This window comes from Genypterus blacodes, unplaced genomic scaffold (assembly GCF_046128005.1).
Source record: "Genypterus blacodes isolate CSIRO-AG114 ecotype Tasmania unplaced genomic scaffold, CSIRO-AGI_Gbla_v1 ptg000128l_1, whole genome shotgun sequence".
Classification (NCBI taxonomy): domain Eukaryota; kingdom Metazoa; phylum Chordata; class Actinopteri; order Ophidiiformes; family Ophidiidae; genus Genypterus; species Genypterus blacodes.
Window position 1 is genome coordinate 1,952,830 of NW_027466930.1, and position 19,702 is coordinate 1,972,531.

General features: G+C 47.7%; 1 protein-coding gene across 4 annotated transcripts in view; it reads right to left on the reverse strand.

The window, feature by feature from the left end:
* The window catches only part of tenm2a (teneurin transmembrane protein 2a), a 140,605-nt gene that overhangs the window by 32,701 nt on the left and 88,202 nt on the right, over positions 1-19,702 (reverse strand). For all 4 annotated transcript variants that reach the window (XM_076162883.1, XM_076162881.1, XM_076162882.1 and 1 more), the window contains exons 4-5: positions 15,013-15,244; positions 8,314-8,552 (exon numbers count right to left, since the gene is read on the reverse strand). In XM_076162883.1, the coding sequence (XP_076018998.1) occupies positions 8,314-8,552; positions 15,013-15,244 (471 nt within the window). The remainder of the gene's footprint in view (positions 1-8,313; positions 8,553-15,012; positions 15,245-19,702) is intronic.

A 19,702-nucleotide genomic window follows, 5' to 3' on the forward strand; every position in this document is an offset into this window, starting at 1 on the left:
ACACACACACACACACACACACACACACACACACACACACACACACACTTCTTCTTCTCTGCCATCTCCCCTGGCCATCCTGATAAATGCATATTAACTGTTCTAATTCACCACTAAATTAACAACTCTGACCTCAATTAGGGCGGTAATTGTAGCTGAGACCCCCCCACACACACCCCATCCCCCCCCAACCCCCCATCCCCGACCCACAGCTCAGCTGATAATTGGTTTAGGAAGCTTCCCTCTACCCTCATCCCTAGCAGACTTTACCCCATCCAAAAAACTAACAAACACAGATGTACAAAACTGCTACCAGAGGAAACACACCTTTACCTTTTTGTTTCTCTGTCTGTCTCTGTCTCTCTGTCTCTCTGTCTCTCTGTCTCTCTCTCTCTCATTCTCTCTCTCTCTCTCGTTGCGGCTAATATCAGCGAGGCTGCAGAAAGAACAGCGCCGAGCCTCGGGATCTCAATATTCAGGCCGTTTGGGAGATTTCTCAGAATTTACCACAGAATATCCTCTTATGTAGTCTATAAATAAAGCATCTCTGTGTGTGTGTGTGTGTGTGTGTGTTAAGTTTTTGATGGCGCTCGGTGGCTTGCTGAGATCATTTAGAGTCACAGACGGAGGGACGGGGGCGGCTGCTGCCCTTGGGGCAGAGGGGGGGTGACACACACACACACACACACACACACACACACACAGGGAGAGAGATAATTTGTCCGCTTCTGTGTGTCTGTGTGTTTCTGCATGATTCAAATCCGATGGAACGAAAAAACAACCATACCCGTTCACGCCCACACACACACGCACACACACAACACACACACATGTGAGCGCGGCAGTGCACCAAACCCCAGCGGGACCTCCTCACCCAGCTGATGCAACTGAACTGTAATTGACTGCAACACAAAGGTTATGTGAGTTGCTCGCAGCTCCTACCTGCAAAACACACACACACCTACACCCACACCCACACCCACACCCAAACACACACACGTACACACACACACAGAAAGAGAAACACACACTCAGTCGTCCGGCACAAACGCTTTCCTTATTGGCAATGAAATATTGAAACACACCCCTGACGCGGACGCTGTAGGTGCACGAGTGTGTGTGCGTGCGTGCGTGCGTGTGTGTGATGGGCTAAATGAAAAGAGATGTGAATCTGAGTGATGTCCTCCTTTCTGAATCCTCATTTCCTCTTCAGATATCTCTCTACCCTGACCCCCTCCTCCCCCCCAGCATCGGCCCACTCTTCCTCGTCTCATCCCCTCCTCCCTCGCTCCTTTCCTTCTCATCGATCTGTATTAGAAACAGGATATGAGGAACTATGCTATCTTATCACAGATCAGAGAGAGAGAGAGGGGGAATGAGTGAGAAAAGACGGAGAGAGTGGATGAGTCTAAGAGAGAGTGAGAGAGAGAGAGAGAGAGGGAGACGGGGAGAGAAATGAGGAGGAAAAAGCATTCTTTCACTTTGTCTTCATCCGTCCGTCCGGCTTGTAACGCAGTGGCGGTGAAGCACCACGGGGCCTAATTGGACTAACGATCGGGCGCAGATACGACCTGCACTAATGAATAAATGAATGAGGAAATAAACGAATGAAACCACGCTCGTGCACGCTAATGCGCCCGTCGCCCGAGCTGCTTGCCGATGACGTCAACCAAAGCTCTGAATGTCAGCATATAACGCGTGAAACGTATGTAGAACGTGTGCGGGGTTTCATATTACATCCCCCCCACACACACACACATATACACTCACACACTCCATATGTCCACCGACAGACAGACGCAGAGTAAACACTGATGTAGCGCATAAACAAGTCTGGACCCTGCTTAGTATTACCTGACCGCCCGCTCATAACCTCCCTCTCCCTCTGGTGCAGATGGTGGAGCACCTTGTGCCCGGGCTCCGGCCATGCCCTGCTCCCCCTCTTTTTTTTCCTGGACTGGAAGTGCACGGTAAGATCCTAACCTTTTATCAGTACGACAGGCCCTGCTGCTATGGACACACGTTCCCCGTCTGATCCTTATGCCCAGGTTCCTGCATTCGCCATATGCCCCGACCGTGCCTTCACCCTCACACACACACACACACACACCAAACCTATAAGGACACACAGCCGCGTTGGCATGAGCGACACATCCTGACCTCTAGCTGTTCCACCTTGGAATCGGCCAGAAGGGAAACCACATGCGGAGTGAGAGGGGACTTAGGGGTCAAGGAGCCGGGGCTTGGACCGCGTCCACACTGCGAGATCTGCAGGTCCTACACAGTTCATGGAGACAATACACACACACACACGGCAGGGACGCACTGTGCTGGAACGTATTAACACACTGTCCCTTTGTCCGCCGGCATAGGAACCAATTTGTTTAGACCCTGGGACACATTTCAAGATTCAGGGTCAGACTGTGGACAGTGAAGTGGACGGAGGCGGAAATATGAGACGCCCCTGTCCCAAAACAGAAAAGGAAACTCTGTCTGTCTACCGTCTTCACAACGTGCAGCCCAAGCTCGTGTAAGGAATGCAGAATATTTGGGGCGAAATTATGCATATTTCATCGTATAAACGCGCCGTTACGTAAAGGAAATCGGCGATACGGACGCACTGGAGCGAGACTCTTCTGAGCGGGCAGAGTGTGCGGTAAGTGATTGTGATCAGTCTGGAGCAGGACGACAGCGGTGATGGATGGAAAGTGGAGGGCTCAGAGGCATGAAGGTCACACGTGATGATAGGGTGGGAGTGTGTGTGTGTGTGTGTGTGTGTTTAATCAACAGACAGGGGAGCTGAGCGTATGACTAAAAATACATTGTGTATGTACTGTGTGTGTGTGTGTGTGCGCTCTCATTCATCAATGGTGACAATACCATGTGGAGCATGCCACCGTGCCCGACAAATTCAGCCATCACACACACGCGCCCACCCAGACACACACACACACACACACACGCACCCCTGCAAAGGTGACACAAGCACCCGCAAGCAAGTTTACTCATTCCAGTCAAGGGCACGCCTAAATCTGCGTGTGTGTGTGTGTGTGTGTGTGTGTGGTGTGAAAACGGTCCATCTGGGCACAAGCGATCTGACATGTCCTCTATCTTTCATCGACGTATCAATCACCAAACTAACGTCTCCTCTCGTTACTCAACACCAAGAGACACCACACACTCACACTCACACACACACACACACACTTGGCTCGTTTGTTCTTCCTCTCTTTCCCCTGGTACGTTCCCTTGTTTTCTGTCCTCAAAAGCTTACATCCTCTTCCCTCTCTTTTTGTCCTTTAACTTCTTTTGTCACCATCCCCCTGTTCCTGTCCTTCTCTCTCTCTCTCTCTCTCTCTCTCTTTGCCTCTCTGTCTCTGCCCCCCCCTCTCAGTCTCTGCGTCCTGTCCTCTCTCTGTCATCCTCCCTCTGTTCTCTGCTCGCTGTGATCAATTAGGAGACATTAGTCCCACAGATAATCCAGGTGACAGAACCTCGGGAGGCCACGCTCTCCTTCATCTTCCTCCTCCTCCTCCTCTGTCTCCCCTCTATTTCTCCTCTCCACACCTGGCTCGTCTTGTCACTCGCGCTCCTCCCCATCATCTCCCCGCTCTTCTTCTTCGGCACAGCAAACAACAGACTTTGCCTCTCTCCTCTGTTTTCCATCTTGTGCTCTCATCCCTTATGGCACCGACAGTGACATATCTGCCTCAGCCCTCCTCTCCCTCTCTCTCTCCTTCTCTCCAGTCATCTGTTCTCCTCTTCCTCTCCCTTTATGTTCCCGCTACATGCTGACAGAGACGCATATCCCTCCTTCCCCTCTGCCCTCTGCTCTCCCCCTCTCTCTTCCTCCTTCCTCTTCCTCTATCTCTCCCTCACCAGGTTGCCGCTCACAAAGACGGACCTGTCTTCCCTCCTGTATGCCGACTGCTCACCTGTATCCTAGCAACCACCTCTCCTTTGGCTCCGGTGCTCCATGCGGAGCAAGCAAACAAGACGCCGGGGGAATGAAGAACAAGCACTCTCGTTTATCCTCCTCCCTCCATCCGTTCAGTCATTCCTTCACACATAAAGAGCAGACCCAACTCCACCAGAGTTAGCAGCAACTGTCTGCCCTCACACACACACACACACACATTTTTTACTACATATACGTGTATATGTGTGTGTAGCATATCTAAAAAATACTAGCAAAAATATGTATTAACTAAACACTTAAAACTTTTATAGTTTTTAGATTTTTATATGATAACATAATTTTTTTTGGGGAAATATATTACAACTTTATTCTCATTAGATTTAAACTTTTTGTTCTTGCTATATGATTTTATACCTTAAATCTCTTTTTACTTTAATTTTTCATCACTCTGTTCTCTGTTGCAGTTTTGTAGCTGTGGAGTAAAAGTATTTATTTAATTTCTGATATGGAGCGGAGAAAAACTGTAATGCAAAAAAAAAAGATAGTGCCAGAAGTACTAATTTAACTGAAATACTATATACCTCAGTCCTCGGCTCCTCTGGCCTGCTGAGTCCTGCCTTTCTTTAAAGTTCTCTGCATAAATATGTTTCTTGAAGACAGTGGGACAATTCCTCTCTCACACACACACACACATTCCCCCATGTGCTGGCACAAATGTCATAGGCTGTTCTCGGGAAAACACTACACACACACACACACACACACATGCACACACACACACACACACACACACACACACACACAGACACACACACACAGGCACACACACAGACAGACACACACACACACACACACACACAAAGAAAAGTGCTGTTCAGGCACATGTGTCCCGTTGTAATTTATGAGTGGGCTCCTGAGCGGACGCCTCAGAGGGGTCCTCTTCACGCTGCATAGCTCTGGGTGCTCTGCACAATTCCCCCCTGTGAGTGCCGGGCTAACACACACACACACACACGCGCACACACAGACACACACACACACACACCAAGGTACGACAAAATCCCCCTCATGAGCAGTGAACTCTCCCGACTGAAACTCGCCGTGCGATTAACGGTACAAAAAGCAAAGTAAACACGAGGGTTTCAGGCTCGGCAGCACCGCGACGACTTTGTTCAGCACAGGGAGAAACATTCCCTCGCAAACCGCCCAGACAACAACAACAACAAGAAAAAAAAAAAAACAGCCTCCATACAGTTTGAAAAAGTAATATTATTTCGCATTTCTTCAGCTCTGTAAATTTCAGTCACTCGGACAATTAAATTTAGGAATAAAGCGACGGCATTAGGAGGCTTAAATGTGGCGTATTGTAAAGCAATAAACAGAAAGTGAAAGTGGGTCTTGGAGGATAAACACATTGTGCTGGATGAACTCTTGTTCACCACGAACATAATTTAATTCAAACAATGCAGCAACAGAGGCAATTCACTGTATGTTTCCCATATGGATTCATACTTATTAGCCTCCCTTTGCTTTTCTCCGCTACTGCAAAATATGTTCAGTATGCATCATAGACTGTACAGAATCGAGTGAATATCTTAACAGGTTCTTCCTATATAGAATCGGAATCCTTTTCCTTGGGGTCATTGGGTCATCTCATTGGTGCAAACTTTGATTTCCCACAATTTTTAATGATTTCCAAACCTGTTGTTTTGCATTCCGTCTTATAATTTTGCACAAGCTGTCACCAAACTTCGGAATGGTAGAACGTCGGAATGAAAGCTCCATTGTTGTTTTTTCATATTAATCAAACATTTTGCTGTAATTGGCAGACAAATTTGAGTGGGCGTGTCTCAATCTCCCAATAAGTAGCGACAGAACGAGAACAATGAAATAAGTGAGGGAGAAAAAGAATTAAACAGAGAACAAGACACCCACTCTCCCATCCCCAGCAACGCCACTCGATAACAAGCAATCAGAGACAGCTATGATCCTTTGATGCTGCTGTTTGTTTACAAACAACAGGTGCAGTCAATTAAGCAGAGACGCAGAGCTGAGTCAGTGTGAAGGAAGAAAATGTCTGAAAGTATGAAGGGCCTGAAGGAAATTTGAATGTATTGTAGTAGGGAATGACTGAAAACTTTCAAATTGGAACTTGTGCTATCAAAAACCCATGAAATGTGTGGAAAATGCTGAAAAAAAACAGAAAAAATGAAGCCTGAAGGCCTAAAAAGTGTCAAAGTGGTTTCTGTACCTGAATGAATGAAGAAGTGACAAGCGGTTTGAGTGACAGCTAAAGCTCAAATCCTTTGAACTTGTTTTTCGTTTATAAACAACAGGTGCAGCCAATTATACAGAGACAAAGAGCTGAATCAGTGTGAAGGCAGAAGATGCGTAAAAGTATAAAGAAGTTAGAAGGGCCTAAAAGTATGGAGGACCTGAAGGAGATGTGAATGTATTTTAATAGGGAATGACTGATAAAGCTGAACAAAACTGAGGTGTTTTAAAGTCGTGCAATCTGAAAACCTGTCATACATTTTAAATGCTGAACAAGTGCCAGAGCGATTGGAGCCCAAAGGGCTGAAAACTGTCTGAATGGTTTCTGTACCTGAAAGAATCAGGCTCTGTACGAGGAGCCAGGGGTCGATCCGGGAACCTTCTGACTCCCACACAATACACATAAATCTGGATTTTTCGGCTGGAAAATTCGTAATATTTCTGAAAATATGAAAGCTATGAACACCAAAAGTCATCGCAGTAATGCCCTGAATATACTCCACAGTTTGATGTTTGAATGGTGTCTGTAGGTTGAACTAGCTAGTTAATCGCTTAAGTGCACTAAACTGAAACATCAATCGACCTGATGGTGGCGCTGTAACACCAGAAGCTTAATGATGTCCATAACTTTGGAACCTGACATGATGCAATTTCATCATTGAGAATCAATTATGCCTTCTATGATGAAAGCGATGATTTATTTGTTTGTTTTCTGACCTCTTCTCTGCTCGTAAAAAAGACGGATGGACTTAGTTTGGCTTTCCTGCGCTCCATTACGTCCCTGACCTCCAAGTATCCACCGGGAGAGTGAGGGCGTCGTGAACTTTGTGTGCTTCCGTAAAACTCCATATGTGGCCGTCCGGCGTTAAGCTCAGCAGAGGACAGATCTGTGTCTCTGTGTGTGTGTGTTTGTGTGTGTGTGTGTGTGTGTGTGTGTGTGTGTGTGTGTGTGCGCGTGTGTGCCTTGAGCAGAGGGGCCTGTATCTGCTCTGGAGGACACACACACACACACTCTCAAGGGCGCTCCACGGGGACGCACAAAGTATGTAGACAGGAGACTAAAGTGCACAAATACACACTCAAATCTAAACACACCCTTATTGGCAAGTTGGGGGTGCATCAAGTCCATATGTAGTGTATGGATGCACACACACACTCATCTATAGATGATACTGTAGATGGATGGATGGATGCTGATGCATATATTTATATATATATAAATTTATAAATAATGTAAACTGACATAAATAATGTATGCAGAGGCGATGAGGGGGTTGTTCTTTCTGCTGATTCTACTGTTTCCTGAGATCCCCCATCTGTTGACTCTGGTCTCCAGGGTAAGAGGCCAATCAAGGGCTCAGTGACACATCTGCCTCCATGCACACACACACACACACACACACACACACACACACACACACACACAATCTTTTCTTTGTCATCTCCACCACAGTCACACACACAAACACACTCCTGTATTCTCCGAACAACAGGCTGGCCTCCTCTCCGCCGCACACACACCTTTAACACAGCATCTCTCTCTCTTCCTGAGGTGCAGGGTAAGTGCGCTCCTCTGAGTGTCTGCCATTGCTTTGAGTATGACTACAAGTGAGTTGGCCTGAAATCAGTGGAACCCCTCCTCTTCCTACTCTTCCCCCCTGCTGGGGTCCGTTAGGTTTCCTCCTCTGACTGATACCTGCTCGGAGGAAAACAGCCTCGACACGCTGCGGTTTATGTATTTTCCCCGTCCTGACTGACTGGCTGTTTGCTTATCCTGAGTGGACTCCAGGGCTCCCACTGAGTCTGATTTTGACAGAGTACACGAGGCTGCGGCGGTGACAAAGCTCGCACCTCCAGCATGAGCTTTCTTTCTTTAAAAATAAAGCCGTCAGCCCGACACAATGACGGGGAAATACGCACAAATGGCAGCAAAGCTCAATGCATTCTGGGTTCGGCGTGAAACAAACCAACCCAACCAAGCTGAAATACTGGGATGTGACTGCACATATGTTCGCTTATCCAACATTTTAATTTCCATCTTTGGCCTAAAACCCCTTCTAATTAATATTTATACAGTTTAATTAAATCTCTTCATGAATAACACTCGACCACTCACTTACCTATGAAGTAGGACAGGAGGATGGCCAGCAGTGCGGCAGCTGCGATGGCGGTGACGGCGGCACACTTCCAGCTGCAGTACTTGGACGGCTTTTTTAGCTTGAAGGCCGAGCGGGAGAAGGTGTTCCTGGGCAGCAGGCGAGGCGGCGGGGAGTACACCGTGCCGGAGGTCAGGGGGTAACCGGGGGAGGAGCTGCTGAAGAGAGGCGTGGTGCCCGACGACGTCTTGAACAGGAAGTGCCTGCAGAGAGAGAGGGAGAGAGAGGGGAAATTGTTAATGTGTAATTGCAAGACAGAACCCACAGGAAAGTTTTATTTATGAATTGAATTGACGGATTGATTTATCCGTTTATAGTTTCTCTTTTCTTCTCTCTATCTAACATTTGCGTATTTTAGCAATTTTACGGGTCATTTAGTCATTTTCCTCGCGTCGTGCAAGATAAATTCCCTCTGGGGCAATAAAAGTGCATTTGAATTCGCATCACTTTGGGTTTTTTCAGTGAGTGGTGGAAATGTTTGTAGGGAAAAGCCGGCGCAGAACAGAATGGAGAGGGCTCACTCTGAGTCATAAAGTCAAGGTCACATGTGTGCAAGAATCTGTCCAATATCTCTTTCTGATTAAACCTTCCTGCCATGTGGGTCCGCACATCCTTGAACCGATTGTGTCTGCAATTGAGTCCGTTCCAGTCCAAGGTCTCTTTTTTAACCTCCGCCTTGTCCATTCCTTTCTCTCTTTCCGTCTCCTCCCATTTTCAGCCCCCTGTTAGAATGCGACTCATCCCCCGACCGCTCTCGGCTGTTCGTGGAGGATCAGTGCCGTCCCAACTCTCCTGTCCTTGTTGGCTCCCGTGGGGTCAAGAGCTCAGAAAGAGGATAAAAGGGGGATTTGAACCATCATCCTTCGCTCATATTACCCATTAGCCTCTGCAGTCGCCGCACCTGCTCACCCAACACCTCTTTTTTGCTCCTCTCCCTCCCCGTCGCCGTCCATTTCAAATATCATTTTTCTTCACTCTCGATCTTCATTCGACTACTCCACTAATTCTAATGTACACATTATACTTTTTTCCCCATTATCCATCATCTCCTTTCATACACTTACACTGCACACACACACCCACACCCACACACCCACACACTACCCCCCGCCCCCCTTGCCTCAGTTCACCCCTCTATTTGGCTGCTGCTCCGACCTTGAAGGAATGCCGCCGTCGCAACAGCGGGGGGAAAGAACGAAAACACGGCGCTTCAAGGAAAAAAATTCAAGGACAAAACAGCTAAACTTTACGACACCCCCCCCGTGACACAAACACACACACACACACACACACACCCACACACACACACACACACACACACACACACACACAGGCACGGCAGGAGAGTGAGGGGGTGCCTCCTTACGCGCAGACTCCAGGTGGTGCGACAGCAGAGAGCCCTCAGGTAAGTGTGACAGATCACAGACAGCGGCGAGGTCGAAGATGACTGAGGAGAGGGAGGTTTGGTCTGCGGGGAGCTTGGTTCTTTATGTGTGTCTGTGTGTGTGTGTGTGTGTGTGTGTGTGTGTGCGTGTGTAACATAATAGTTTGCCCATTATAACAATAATGGGTAATTTAAAATACTTTACTTTACTTTTGATGTCTTTAAAAACAGATGTGTGTTTATAGAAAACAGGACGATGATTCAGTCTCACGATCAATTATTTATCTCTCTCTCTCTCTCCTTCCCTCTCATGCCACTGATTGTTAGATTTGTGTCGCTCTCTCTCTCTCCCTCTCTCTCTCTTCCTTCCTTCCTCATCCTCACCCTCCTCCTTTTTACCTGTCAGGTGTGCCTCTTGACACCAAGGAAAATAGGAGCACAGGAAGAAAAGAGAAACAGAAAGGGAGGGAAAAAAAATAGACAGACGGAGAGGTGAAAGGAGAGAGAGAGAGTACGGGGGGTTACTGTCTAAAAATACCAACCTCGGTGTCACCAGCCATCAATTTTAATATGTATGCGTAAACCTATGCATTCGAAAACGTGAGAAGTACGCACACACACACACACTCCAAGGTCAACCAGCGTGCCTTTCAGTTCCGCAGCCGTCGACGCTTTCTGCAAAAATTAATTACCATCCCCACTAATGTGTGTATGACCGTTAAGAGGAGGGAGCACTCACACACACACACACACACACACACACACACACACGCACAAGACACAATGGCTAAACGTGTGAATTTGCTTCGTATTTAAAGAAGCTCCCCGGATTCGTTTCATTCTTCGGCTTTGTTGATTGGGCGAGGAGACGCCGGGCGTACTGTACACACGTACGGGATGGGAATACGTGTACGGGCCATACTAATTATGAGCAGGGATGGAAAGTGTCTAATGTGCTCTGGGGAGGTAATTGACATTGATTTATGTTGCAGAGGACTATGGAGGGATTCTTTCATAGCAGGCAGCCGGCAATCACAAGTCTGTATCATTAGGCTGAGTCGAGTGTGTGTGCCTATGTGTGTGTGTGCGCCCATATATTTGTGTGTGAATATTGTGGGATTTTTGACAGTGGTCCAGCATGGAAACGTCACAGATAATTAGAGAGAGCTGACAGAGTCCCTCCCCCCCTCCCCTCTCTTCCTCCAGAGCTGCCAGCAGCCCCCCGGTCTAACTGTTGCTACTTCCCTGTCATGTATTGCTTCTCTTAGACATGCACACACACACGCACGCACGCACGCACACACACACACGCATATATATAAGGCATAAGAAGTTGCACGCTGACACCCACCCACTTGCGCACAAACAGTAAAAATGTGTGTGTGTATTTCTTTCAAAAGATTGCCCCGTATGTGCTACCAAACACTTAATTTGCATGCACGCAGCGCAACCGGTGACATCGGAGAAGAACAGACGAGAGACGGATATAGGGGAAGAGAGAGGGGGATGAGAGAGAGACGGGGAGAGAGACTGGGAGAGAGAGGGGTGGAGAAGAGAAAGAGCGAGAGGGACAGAGAGAGGGAAAGAGCGAAAGAGGGATAATGAAGGGGAGAGAGAGAGAGAAAGAGTGAGAGATAAGGAGAGAGAGAGCGATGCATTTTCACTGCATTCCACCCTTGTTTCCCATTGAGAGAAAAGAGGGCCTGGACAATTAACCACAGAACAGAGAGCATGCTGGGTAATTAGCAGGAAGTCAAAGCTTGCATTCCCCTTGAGCGTATGAACACACAGGCTTTTGAAAAGGCAAGCAGGCAGGCACATACACACACACACACACACCCCTCCCCTCTCACAGACATGTGGTTGTTTACGATAGTGCTCATCATCATCAGAGGTGAAGAACAATTAGCGGTGGTTCCCTCTGTATGGAGGTGATTGAAAGCGGTCACATATGACAAACAAAAGGATTAAAGAGGGGAGGAAGCTTCCTAAGCATGACATCATGGGAATGATTCCCTCTTTACAACTGTGGAAACACATATTTAGGCGTTGAACACGCTACAATGGGCATTCATGTGCTGCATGTGGAATAGATCCATATGTGATCACGCCCCTCCCTCCCTTTCGGTCCACGAGTGGTAAAATGTAACTGTTGTTGTTGTGGCGCCACCATCAGGTCTATTGAGGTTTCATCTCTTTGAGTGAGTCGTGAGCACACATGTCCGCCATGTTTGGATACATGTCGACTGAATCACTCATGATGAGACGCAGCGCTGTTTGAATCAATGGCCACGCCCATTCAACTCCATCACAGGAGCCAACTGATTAGATTAGATTCAACTTCATGGTCATTGCAACAAAATGCAGACTTCACTTTACACTAATGTGACAAATAACTCAAAATTAGAGGGAGATATAAAAAAAAAGTATTGAAATTTTGCACCAAATATAGTTTGGTGCAAATGGGCGTGGCCTATAATAACAGGACTGTAAAGGTGGTGGTCAGAGTGGCATCACCAGGCCAACCAGTACTTCAATCTCTTGGCTAATTCCTTGTGTAACACTGTGTAGTTCTGTATTTCTCTATACGACAGCAGCAGTTACAGGACAGAATGCAATCTCCCGCCCCTCCTCCTCCTCCGCCTCCTCCTCCACCCCCCACAGGTAGCACCTCCACATCTGTCTGCACGGCAATGCATTTGAAAGTAACCTTGCACACACACATACACACACACACCGTCTGTCCAGATAAATTGAGATGCTGCAACCCTCTCGGGCGATCTTATTCCTCCCCTAGAGCTGTAGCCCACGGTGCTGGGGGGGTGGGGGTAGGGGTGCAGGGGGAGGAGGTGGGTGGGGGGTGCAGGGGAATGTCCTGAGATCAGAAAAGAGATTGAAACTGGCATCAGCTGGCCCGAGAGGCTCCGCGGGGCCGATTGGAAAACAGGTTGCTCTCTCACAAACGCTCGAACACATGTACGCACGTGTGCAAGAAGGAGAGAGTGACACACACACACACACACACACACACACACACAGACGCACGAGCGGGGAGTGGCAGCAGCCATCTATAGTCATTTATCTCACATCGGTAAACGTATCCATGTTCTACGGGGCCCCAATCTCCCTCCCCTGCCTTTCTATCTTCTCTCTCACACACTCCCCCAAAACAATCTCCTTCAATCACCTCCTCTCTCCATTTCTCTCTACCTCTCCGTTTTTATCTCTCCCTCCTTGACCGTAAACCATTCCTTTCCATTTCCCCCCTCTCTCCTTCTCCCGACTTATATTCCTCTGCTATATCACCGCCCCCCCCCGCGCTCCCTCCTTCATCCTCCCTCTCTGTTTCTATCGCTCTCTTTCTCTGCCAGTCATCCTAGCCCCGGGGTGTTCTTAGGTGATCAATCTTCATCCTTTCAGCACTGTCACACTATCGGGTCAAGCCAAAACACACAGTCACACAGACACATACACACGCACATACACACGCTGTCATCAGAACGAGTGGATAACAAATGCCAAGATTTACATATGATTACTTTGGAAAGCCGTCACAGTCAAACCAAACACACATGCTCGGTTGCAAATTTACTCCCATCGCTCACTCGCTCACTCACTCACTCACTCACTCCCTCACTCACTCGCTCACTCGTGTCCTAATGATCTCCTAGAGGCTGGTTATAATGAGATGGAGGATGGGCTCTGCCAGCACAGGGATGGTGTGACTCCCTGGCTCTGCCCAGCTGGCGTCGGGCCCAACCTGCGAGCTCCAGCGGCTCCATCCATCCATCCATCCCTCCCTCCATCCATCCATCCATCCATTCACCCAGCCTGACTCCAGCCTCTGCCACCACCAAACCCGGAGAGCAGGGTACAATCTGGGGCCAGAGGGAGGGGATGGAAACGACTGCTGTCTGCCGCTTTGGGCTCCATTTGCCGCGACGGGCTGTGAGCCATGCCCACCCCCCCGACTCCCCACCACCTGAACATGACCAAATCCTGGCGCTGCCGAGGCCTCAGCAGCATGTGTGTGAGTGTGGATAACACCCAAATTTGTAAAAATGGTAATCATCTGAGTCTCTCTGGTAATAGAAAGGTAATAAAAACCCGCCTAATAATTTGCAGTAAAATGAACGTAATCAAATCCCGCCTAAGCAAACACACCAAATCATTTGGAGCAATAAAAAATGGAGTCCCACCCCACCAAAGACGAGCCTGTCACTCGCAGCCATATCACGCCGCAATCTCCTCTCGCCCTCACTTTTACTTTCATCATATGCCATGCGTGTCACCATGGTAACTCAGAGCGCAGGTAAACACTTCTGAGTGGAAATAGCTTCTATTTTAAGCCCGCTGGTATTTCTCGCTTGACATCGTCACGCTTCCTCCTACCCATCATGCACCGGCGCAGGTTTGGAGCGCGGACCTGAGATCGGCGGGGGCTGAATTAAACATGACCGGGGTCTTCATAAATACTGCATTGGCGCTCTGGGGGAGCTGATCTGGGACCATCAGTGCTGGAAGAACCCCGGCGCCCAGCAGGAGAAACACAACTACAGCTCGCCGTGTGTTGAGATGGGAGTGTGTGTGTGTGCATGCCAGCAAGCATGTACAGAGCGTCTCTCTCTCTTTCTGTCTCTCGCCCTGCGCATGCCTCATGAATAGTAATACCTTGCATGAATGCTCTGTTTGCCAGGTAAGAGTTCTTTGTGTACAGAAGAAGCGCGTGTGTAGGGTGTGTGAAATGGTTTGTATTTCCTCCTCCCTCGCTCCAGGTTGCATGCATAATGGCTTTGACACATGGCGGCTTTCTGCGTGTGTGTGTGTGTGTGTGTGTGTGTGTGTGTGTGTGTGCGTGTGCGTGTGCGTGTGCGTGTGCTGCGTTCTGGGAGAGGAATGATGTGATTTTGGGCGAGTAGAGTAGGAAGGCAATTTTCTTTGGGGGTTTTTTGGGCTCTGAGAGTGTGTGTGTGTGTGTGTGTGTGTGTGTGTGTGTAAGCTCGTACTCCTTCTATTTAAGCGGCGCTGTGATAAATTAATCATAACTGTATGAAAATTCCGCTGTGTCTTGGAAGCAAATTAGTAAATTGTTGCTGAAAAGTTCACGTTGGTGCGGCGCTAAAATCCTGCCTGACTTCACCTCAGCGCCTCCTCTCCTCACGCCTCTGACCTTTTCACTCTTTACCATATTGATTACTCAAGTCTCACTCCTACTGCATCAGGTAAACACGCCAACTTCAAACACACACACATAAAATAAAACACACACGCACACTGACCTGGTCTCCAGCGGCACGTTGCTGTTGAGCACCCAGCTGTCTTGTAGCTGCACCGACTCGGGGGTGGTGGGCCCGTCTCCGGTGCCGGGGGCCGGGGCGTGGATGGGGTTGCGGCCCCCTCGCAGGGTGTTTCTGTTCAGGCTGTTGGCAGAGTGGTGGGATAAGGTCTGGTGGTTGTGCGGCGGGGGCAGCGGGGGCCGTAGCGTGGACTGACTGTGGTGGTTGGCGGCCCCTGAAGGAAGACAGAGAGGCCACGTTAGAAGAAGTAGAAGATGATGAACATTTCTGCTCGACGAAAGAAATCACTGAGTTGGAGAAAATGTGAAGAGATATTTGGTATTTATGGAGGAAATTCCGGTTAAATAAGGACAAATTAGATCGATCATCACAAGTTCCTGCTTTCCTTTCATCATTTTCCTCAGCGTGATCCATCTCATCCTCCATTCCCATTTCTCTATTTCACTCATACTTTCCCCCCGTTTCCCTTTCACGCCCAAAGAGTGCGAGCCTGCATGTGTGTGTGTGTGTGTTTGGAGCAATATTAGAGCACTCAGCACAGCATGTGCCCTCATCTCTGCTCTGCTCTCAGACTTGGGGGGGGGGGGGGGGGGGGGGGGGGGGGGGGGGTGGAGGGTTGGGGGGGGGAGAGAATATGTCAGCTAGAAACCAATACCAGCCCTTCCAACACCGAGCTAATGGACTGTTGAGTGAGGGAGCTGGAAAACAAACCCGGATGACTCAGATAAGAACACCCATTCACACATCAGCTTTCTATCTCTCTCGCTCACTCTCGCTCTCCCTGTGTGTGTTAGCGGGGGACTTGAGCCTGTCTTGAATGTGTGTGTGTGTGTGTGTGCATGTGGGGTGTGGTGGAGGTGGGTGGGGGGGGAGAGGGGGGGGTTACATAAAAATCAATAGACGGCATACTATACTCCACTGAAGAAGAGAGCTTTACACAGTTGCACACACACACACACACACACACACGATTAGCTACGTGAAATCAGGACCCATCGCACATCAAAAACCGACACACATGCCTAACAAAGAACTGTCCACAGCTTTATTTTAAAGGTGAACCAAAATGTCGCTCTCCCACAACACGCCGACTCGCTTTGAATTCCCTCTTTTACAAACGGCATCTCGCCTCTTCTCTGATCAATACGACGTGCTGCACTTTAATCATTACTTTACACATCTGAGGAGCAGCACGCCTTATAATGATCGTGTTTTGTTCCCCCCCTCGCCGACTGTGTCACGCTGATGAAAAGATGAAGAGTAAGCGCGCATATGCATTTATACGTGCGGGCTGGAGACAACAAAAGGGAGTTGTTTTGTCACACTTGCCCTCCTCTGTTTGCCGTCTCTTAAATTAGACAAGAACGGAAACAATGTGTGAGGAGGAGGAGCGACGGGTTGAATGTGTCTCACTGTCCTGTCATTTAAGCAAATAATCAGAAAGAATGACGCACGAAAAAAAACAACAGCCTAACGGGAATGTGTGTCGCCCGTGTCTAATCCCTTCTCTCGCTCGCTCGCTCGCTCTCTCGCTCTCTCTCTCCTCTCTCTCTCTCTTCCTCCTACTCTGTGATGATTGGGGGCAACGAGCTCCCTGCGCATCTCCGCTGGTAATGGCGCCCATGAAGGAGGGTGACCTGATTCCACCGCACTGGCTGGCGGGACGCAGGTGTCACCCCGCATGCCCCCCCCTCCCCTCAGAAGACCAGATGCTCGCGAAAGGAGAGAAGAGGCGAGGGAGGAAGATGAGAGAGAGGTGAGGAGCAGCTGACCTTTGCGGCGCGGGAGGGACAAAAAACATCTGTTTGTACATGCAAAGATGCTCTTGGGAGACGCACGCACGCGCACACACACGCACACACTCACATATGCATACCCGCGCGCTGTTACACACCTGCAGGAAAACCAAACCGTTGCATCCTACACGCCGTCTCGTCTGTAAATGGATCTTACACAAAGAGCCTCTGAGGTGTTTTTCATATTTCCCCTCCTCCCCAATCACACGCTGCCTCGGCTCTTACTGAGGATTGTTCTCTCCTGCTTTCATCTTCTTTTTATTTGCATTTTGTTTGTGTCCTTTGCTGAGACATAAAGCACTTTGAGAAAGAGCTTGTTTGTTAAAAGCACTTTATAAATAAATTTGACTCAACTTCCCCTCCCTGCAACGCTATAAACGTGAAATAGCTCTTACTGCACTGCATTTGCATAAGTATTTTTATCTAACTTAAGCATAGCGACGATGCCAACATAAAGCTGGAAACACACAGGCACAAGGCACAGACACACACACAAACACTCAACGGACAGGCATGTAACACACACTACAAGTATGTGCTGCGGCACTGTCAGCCATGTTTAAATCTGCATACAAAAATGCACACGTTTCACCTTTTCCTGCCATTAATATTGAACACTTTTGAGTCAAATTCAGATGAATAAAATATGCCGCAGCTTCCATGTTTGAGGAACACACACTCCTTAGCCCCGGCTTTCAGTGAATGAATGATGGATGAACGTGGATGGATGTGTGCATGATTCATCAATAATCAGACACAATTTCTGCGTTTATTTATCAACTACAATTAACAAACATCAGTCATGGCAGATGTTCACATGTTGCTGCTTCCTTGTAATGAAGCCAACATCCGCTTGCAAACCCGCGATTGGCATTTACAATTATATTTGACATTTGAGGCTAATTGATTAATGACGCATTCACGCACCTGGAAGGTTCCGAGCTGGCAGGACCAAAACAACGGCAGACAGACTTTTATTCTCATTAATCTGTCAAACTGTTTATTGCACAAACTCATTGTACAGCTCTATTGTCAAGGTCGTCTTCACCCCGATCTGCTGTGTATCTGTGACCAGTGATGTCATTACATGTGACTGCTGTCTGGGCTACTGGGATACTTGAAGCTGCCACATGTTTATAAACATTTGGATCTGGGCTCATTTGCACCTGTTGATAGTCTGTTGGTTGGATAAACAACATTGATATCTTAGCTTTTGATAAAATAGTCAGAAATATTGTTAAACTCCCCACTTTGTTTGTTTCCTGTGTCTTGAACCGCCTCAGAATCTAACCAACAACTCCGTCACCCAAGTCCCAGCTAGAAATTGAATCTAAATCCATCCATCCTCACTAATCAGGTGGGGGTCGTGACCTTGTCTAAATCCATCTTACTTTTTCATCAATTACAAACACCGGTGACTGGTGGATGTAACAAATGACAGATTAATGCCATAATTGACAGATTGGTCAATAATGAAAGTTACAGGCCTACTCTCTGCATGTGTGTGTGTGTGTGTGTGTGTGTGTGTGTGTGTGTTTGTGTGTTCTTCCCCTTTGCTTGTCTGAAATAAACTGTATAATCCAGAAATACAAGAATTAAACTGCTCCTTTAAGTCATGAACATCGACCCATTTAAGTGCTAACGAGTTTAAAATCTCACTAATTTACTCAAAACAAATACTGTAGGCAATTATAAAGCTTAAGAAACATTAAAAAGACTCTTAATCAAGCATAAAACTTAACAAAAGTGCTGTGAAGTGTGAACACACTGCTGCAGCTCTGCCTGACAACATTTTACTGAGTCATTTCTTCGCGTTGACTTTTCCTTACAGTCTGTTAGGACCATCAGGACGCCTGTGAGAGATAATTGCTTGCTTGTTTGTAATTATTCACGTCATTATTATTTGCAGAATATAGTATATCAATTATTCATTCCCCGTAAATGCGGTAATTTCATTAAATGGGTTCTGTCACGACAGTAAAGCAAATAGTGATCATAGAGAGAGAGAGAGAAAGAGAGGGAGAGAGAGTGAGAGTGACAGAAAGAGAGAGAGAGCGAGAGAGAGAGAGAGAGAGAGAGAGAGAGAGAGAGAGAGAGAGAGAGAGAGATAATAGAATAAAAATATTTTCAGTTCTATTGTTTCTTCCAAAACTGCTCTAAGTAGGTGTAAAAAAAAATGTAATCAGGCATGCAACAAAATATTTACGATCAGAGACAAATTGCTTTCTTTCTTTATTTCTTTTTCTTGATTCTTCCAAATCCATAAAGAATCCCTGGAGACACACAAAGCTGCAATAAGGCCTTTTTTTATTTTTTGTTACCACAGGTACGAACTCGTGAGAGGCCGCAGAGAACAGAAGGAGAGAGAGAGAAGGAGAGAGAGAGAGAGAGAGGAGAGAGAGAGGAGGGAGAATGAGGAGAGAGAGAGAAGAGAGAGAGCCAGAGAGAGAGCGACGCTGAATTTCCGATACATGAAGACGGTGGAGACTCTGTCCAGGACCTGCAGGTCGGCTAACAGTAACAACGTTTAGTTTTCTGAAACCAAGAATCCACTCTGATAAAAAGAACAAAACATGCGGCGAGGAAATAAAGCAATTAGAGAGCAGCCAAGCAGATCACATTTTCCTCCGTTTATCTCCTCCTCTCCTCTCTTCCTCTCTTTCATCTGCCAATACACAAACACCGATCGAGCGGATGATTTTCCTCCTCCGCCTCCTCACTTCTTCTCGTCTCTGTCGAAGCTTGACCCAGTTCGCTATGTCCGAGGTCTCTGGGCGACTGAGAGGAGGTGGCTGTGTGTGTGTGTGTGTGTGTGAGAGTGAGAGTGTGAGTGTGTGTGGATGGCTGGTGGCTTTGGCTCAGGATAATCCCTGGAA